Source organism: Colossoma macropomum, unplaced genomic scaffold (genome assembly GCF_904425465.1).
Source record: "Colossoma macropomum unplaced genomic scaffold, Colossoma_macropomum, whole genome shotgun sequence".
Classification (NCBI taxonomy): domain Eukaryota; kingdom Metazoa; phylum Chordata; class Actinopteri; order Characiformes; family Serrasalmidae; genus Colossoma; species Colossoma macropomum.
This window is the reverse complement of record NW_023494787.1, coordinates 1,899,037-1,903,984: the sequence shown is the minus strand read 5'-3', so window position 1 is coordinate 1,903,984 and position 4,948 is coordinate 1,899,037. Positions and strand designations below refer to the sequence as shown.

Sequence of the window (4,948 nt, the reverse complement as noted above, 5' to 3'; positions counted from 1 at the left end):
ACCACCACTGAACCTACACGAGTCTTCTGAGTTTATATGGAATGTTGATGATGGAAAATAGTGGAAAATCTGAAATAATAAGTTTTCTTTGGGGACTATTTTGCCTCACAGCGCCCTGCATGTATCCCTCCACCATGAATGGAGTTTAAGTTCTCTGAACTATCATAAAACAGTGTCTCAGTCATCAGGCAGTGAATTCATAACCATTTCATGTAGGAACTTTCTGTGAGGGAGCTTTTAGAGGTGGACGTCTGGTTCCTATCACCACCACTGTGAACAGTTCTGACTCTGTAAGTTTTTCTAGAACGGAGCGTTTCACACCAAACCACTCTGAACTGCTCTGAACCTCTCTGATCCACTCTGATCACATTATGCATTTTTTAAAAATTCAATACTTAAAAAAAAGAATGGTTTTATGTACAACCATGAACACTCAAGGAACCGTGTGCATGCTTAAATTGTTCTTTTTATGGTGAAATGGCTCTTCAGATTGATAAAAAAATGTGTTGTATAGGGTTCTACATAGAACCTTGTTGAAAATGGTCCTATATAGCACCAAAAAGTGTTCTGCTGTTACAAGCTTGACATCGTAACAACAGCAGAACCTTTCTTGGTGCAACACAGAATCACGTTCTCCATCAATCTGAAGAACAATTTAAGCATTTTTTGAGTGCTCGTGGTTCCATATAGAATCACTGTTTTACTAAATAACTCTAATGACGTCTGAAATATTTTGGATTTCCCTATAATAGAGTTTAATAGAACAAAGCTTCCGTGTAAAAAATGTACATGCATATGCATGAGTAGGGGGCGGGACAAGAGAGAGGGCGTCACCGCGGCGAGGGGCGGAGCTATAAATCTGTTTTTGAGCCGTTCCTCCGACCCATCGCCATTTTGTGCTTGTTTTGTGCTGAAGGCAGCGCAGCTTAAACCAGCAGATTAAACCCAAACCAGCCGCTCAAACTCCGTTACCGTCCGAAAGGAAAGGGAATCTTATCGTATGTCCGCTATCCAGAACCTCCAAACCTTCGGTAAGACCATTCAGAACCGAGTTTTTACCGACTTTACCCAGAAAGGAGCTAAGCTAACGCTAGCGCAGTGGGGGAAGGGCGGAGGGCTCTGAGAGAAAAACGAAGAAAATAGTTAGAAAAATACGAATTTTCGCTAATATATCGGCCACATATGTGTTAGTTTGATATATAGATGTTTAGGACTAGTCAACAATTCAAATAAACCGTGTTTGTGTTTAGGTTTTAGCTGGATCGGTATGGGTTTTGGTTATTGTATGTATTTTATTTCTTATTTTAATACTTTGTTTACTTCTAACGCCGAAATATACCATAATGTGATCAGACGAAACGATGACATGAGCCAAAAACGAGCATAAAATAACTTAACCTGAGTCTCGCTTTTGAATTCTCCGGTCCACCTTAAATGGTTATATTGCGGCGACTGAGGCCCCACAGCGCAACTGCTGCGCCACTTAAGGTGGAACGGCGAGTTCAGCCTCGTAAGAAAATATGAGCTGGAAAACAAACCAAATCATGTAGAAAATAGCAACCTTTTGAACTAACATGCAGTGTTGACACTCTAGCTGCGTATATTTGTTATTTAATTTAATTTTAACTTTATTTTTCTGGCTAAATTCCCATTAATGTTAGCTGGCTGGATTGTTAGGCCTCGACCTCTAACGTACTTATTTGTTAGCCTCTAATTTCGACGCCTCGCTTCGTTTTTTCCCTTTTTGGCTCAGCAGTCTCACATTTATTGACCACTGTGGCCCATTTTTATATTCCTGTGACCTTTATCTGTGTATATTGTCATCATAATCCTTTGTAAGTAGCTCAGGCCTCAGCCAGGTCTAGAAAATGTCCTGAATCTCTTGATTATATATAGCTTTTGAGCGATCACCCAAGAAATATGACTCCTGTAGATGGGTGGCTGTAGCTGGACTGAAATGGTGGGCTAAATATGGATGTTGCCTAATCATCCTGCTTGGGGGGGGTACAGGCCAAAGCCCTCATTACTAATCCTTTCGATTTAAAGGAGTAGTTCACTAAAAATTGACGTTTTCCTGCTTACATTGTTAAACGGAACGGTTATATTTAGAACTGTGAACCATTTTGTGCTTAAATGGTTCTTACATGGAGAAGCGTTTCTTCAGATTGATGGAGAATGTGTTCAACCTTTTTGAAAATGGTCCTATAGAGCACCAAAAAGGGTTCTTCTGTTGTGATAATGCCAGGCTTGATAATGCCTAGTGCTATATAGAATAGGTTAAACATGAAATGATTCTAAATAAACCCATCCTGTTTACTAAAAACCCTTGAACCATCTTTTAAGTGTACTTGAGATGTAGATTTGCTTAATCTAGTCTAATCTAGTAGAGGTTAGTCACTCAAAATGGTTCCCCTGTGCTAAAGAAGCAAACTTCACATCAATCATGTCTCATCTGATCGACTACATTTAGAATGACGAGGCGGGGAGGGGGAGAAAATTCCATTATTTTGTGAACTATTCCCTCTATTGGGCTCGGTGTAGCTGGGAACATGTGACTGCCTTTCCTGGTCCAGTTGTTTACACCTTCTGTTCTTCTCCCCCTCCTGTCCTGTTTCTCCTCAGACCCCTTTGCTGATGCAACTAAGGGTGATGATCGGCTCCCAGCTGGGACTGAGGACTACATCCACATAAGAATCCAGCAGCGGAACGGCAGGAAGACTCTGACCACTGTTCAGGGCATTGCCGACGACTATGATAAGAAGAAGCTAGTCAAGGCCTTCAAGAAGGTAAACCGTTTAAGCGCTGTTTTGCCGCGTCAGTCGTGAGGTTGATAGTTTAACATTGCATGATTTAAAACTATATAAAACAACCAAAATGGATATTCTTAAGATTGAATAGGTGCAATAGAATAGAAACCAGAAACAATGTAATAAAACACAATCTAGTAATCAAAATAAAGCCACTTTAAATGGAAATTTGGTTGCCAAGTAGCAGGAAAGATATATTTACACATGCTATATGAGTCACTGAGTGAAAGTCGGGCCCTTTTCTTACATAACCCTCTAACATTTGCAGAAGTTTGCCTGCAATGGCACAGTGATTGAGCACCCTGAGTATGGTGAAGTGATCCAACTGCAAGGTGACCAACGCAAGAATATCTGCCAGTTCCTGACTGATGTAAGTGGATTTTTTTTTTTTCTTTTGCACTTTATGGACCCAGATTAAGCCTAATCTAATGAGGCTGTCGATGGTGACGTTGCAGTTAGGCTTAATCTTGGTCCAAAACTGGCCCCGTGTTTTCACCAAGGCTTGTTTGTCTTCGATTGGAACGTAAGTGGTTTTCGTGTTTTATCTCGTTTGACTTTCTCTCTCCGCCTCTCTCAACAGATCGAACTGGCCAAAGAGGAGCAGCTCAAGGTCCACGGTTTCTAGAAGCGTCGCTGACCCGCCCCCACCCTGACCCCAACACTGACTCCCCCCTCCCCCTCGCTGGTATTCCCCCCCTCCCCTCCCCCAGCCCCGTACATAACAAACACTGAAAATGAAAGTGATGGCGTCTGACCTGAGACTCTCCAGCAGAAGGGCTTCGTTATCGAAAAGCCCCGTCCAGTTACATCATGGACAGTCAATAACACAAATAATGCGGGATGAATGGTGATTTATTATTTTTCCTCTCCTCTCCCCCTTCCTCCTCTCCTTTTTTAGTTAATCTTGTGCTTTCAAGCACAGTTTCATGTGTTTTGTTTTGTACAACATGTTTCAATAAAAATCCTCGATGCTACATTTTGCACAATCCTCCAGTTGTTGGTTTAAGTGGGGTTGGGTTGGGGGGGCAGGTTCGGGTGAAGACTGACTGAGAACATGATGTTTTGTGTTTTTATTAATTCTCCGCCGTAACGGATCATGTTTGTGACGTGGGTCGGCCTGATTATCATGGGGCACCGAGCGCGGAGAACCCACCTTAACTTTAATATTTGCTTCTGAACCTTTTTATTTTCCACTCTTATTTTTAAATATGCATAATTTCAATTTTCTAAAATTGTAATACCGTTTTGTTTTGACTGGAATAAACTAAATATCCCTTACCAGCCTTCGCTCTGCGGTCGTGATTTAAACCAGGCTTTTCTGCACCTCTTAAAAACAGCTGAAGGTTTCAGCGCCGCTACTGTAAGCAATTCTCTGGGCTATTAGTAGCTTCTGTTCAGGTCAACAGTAGAATCATGTTTCGCGTACGTGGGACCTTCTGGAATTGGGCTAAAGCCACCAACAGTTAAGCTAGTGTAGAGATTACACAGCATTCAGTTTGATTTACATTATTATTAGTGTAGCGTATGCATCTGCTGCTGTAATGATATGGTTTGAAAGGTGAGAGTACGGAGCTGGTCTGGTATGATGACTGTGTTCTGTAAGCGCTCAGCAGGTCCAGGTCTTTTTTTGAAATTCTGGATTGATTCCCAGAGACTATTAAAGGCTTTAAAACATTTCAAAGTGTGTGTATATAAACACCAACCAGTCCACCACTATATATATCTATATATATATATATATATATATGTATGTATATATATATATATATATATATATATAGCTGCACTCACTGTCCCTTTTATCGGCTCCACTGACCAAATAGTTTCACTCTGTAGTTCTACAGTTACAGACTGTAGTCCATCTGTTTCTCTGATACTTTGTTAGCCCCCTTGTTACCCTGTTCTTCAGTGGTCAGGACCCCCATGGACCCTCACAGAGCAGGTACTATTTGGGTGGTGGATCATTCTCAGCACTGCAGTGACACTGACGTGGTGGTGGTGTGTTAGTGTGTGCTGTGCTGGTGCAAGTGGATCAGACACAGCAGTGGAGTTTTTACACTCTTAGCAGAAAGGGTTCTATATAGTACCTAAAAAGGGTTCTTTGGAATATAACAATAGTAGAACCCTTTTCTGTACTAAAG

The 4,948-nt window shown here is 41.4% G+C and overlaps 1 protein-coding gene across 1 annotated transcript; it reads left to right on the top strand.

Moving 5' to 3' along the window:
- The first annotated feature begins 867 nt into the window (after positions 1–867).
- eif1 (eukaryotic translation initiation factor 1) lies at positions 868–4,086 on the top strand. The gene is made up of 4 exons (XM_036565802.1): positions 868–1,031; positions 2,623–2,786; positions 3,076–3,177; positions 3,388–4,086. Exons 1-4 carry the CDS (start codon positions 1,001–1,003, stop codon positions 3,430–3,432), a joined length of 342 nt encoding a protein of 113 aa, XP_036421695.1. The 5' UTR covers positions 868–1,000; the 3' UTR covers positions 3,433–4,086.
- The last annotated feature ends 862 nt before the right edge of the window (positions 4,087–4,948 follow it).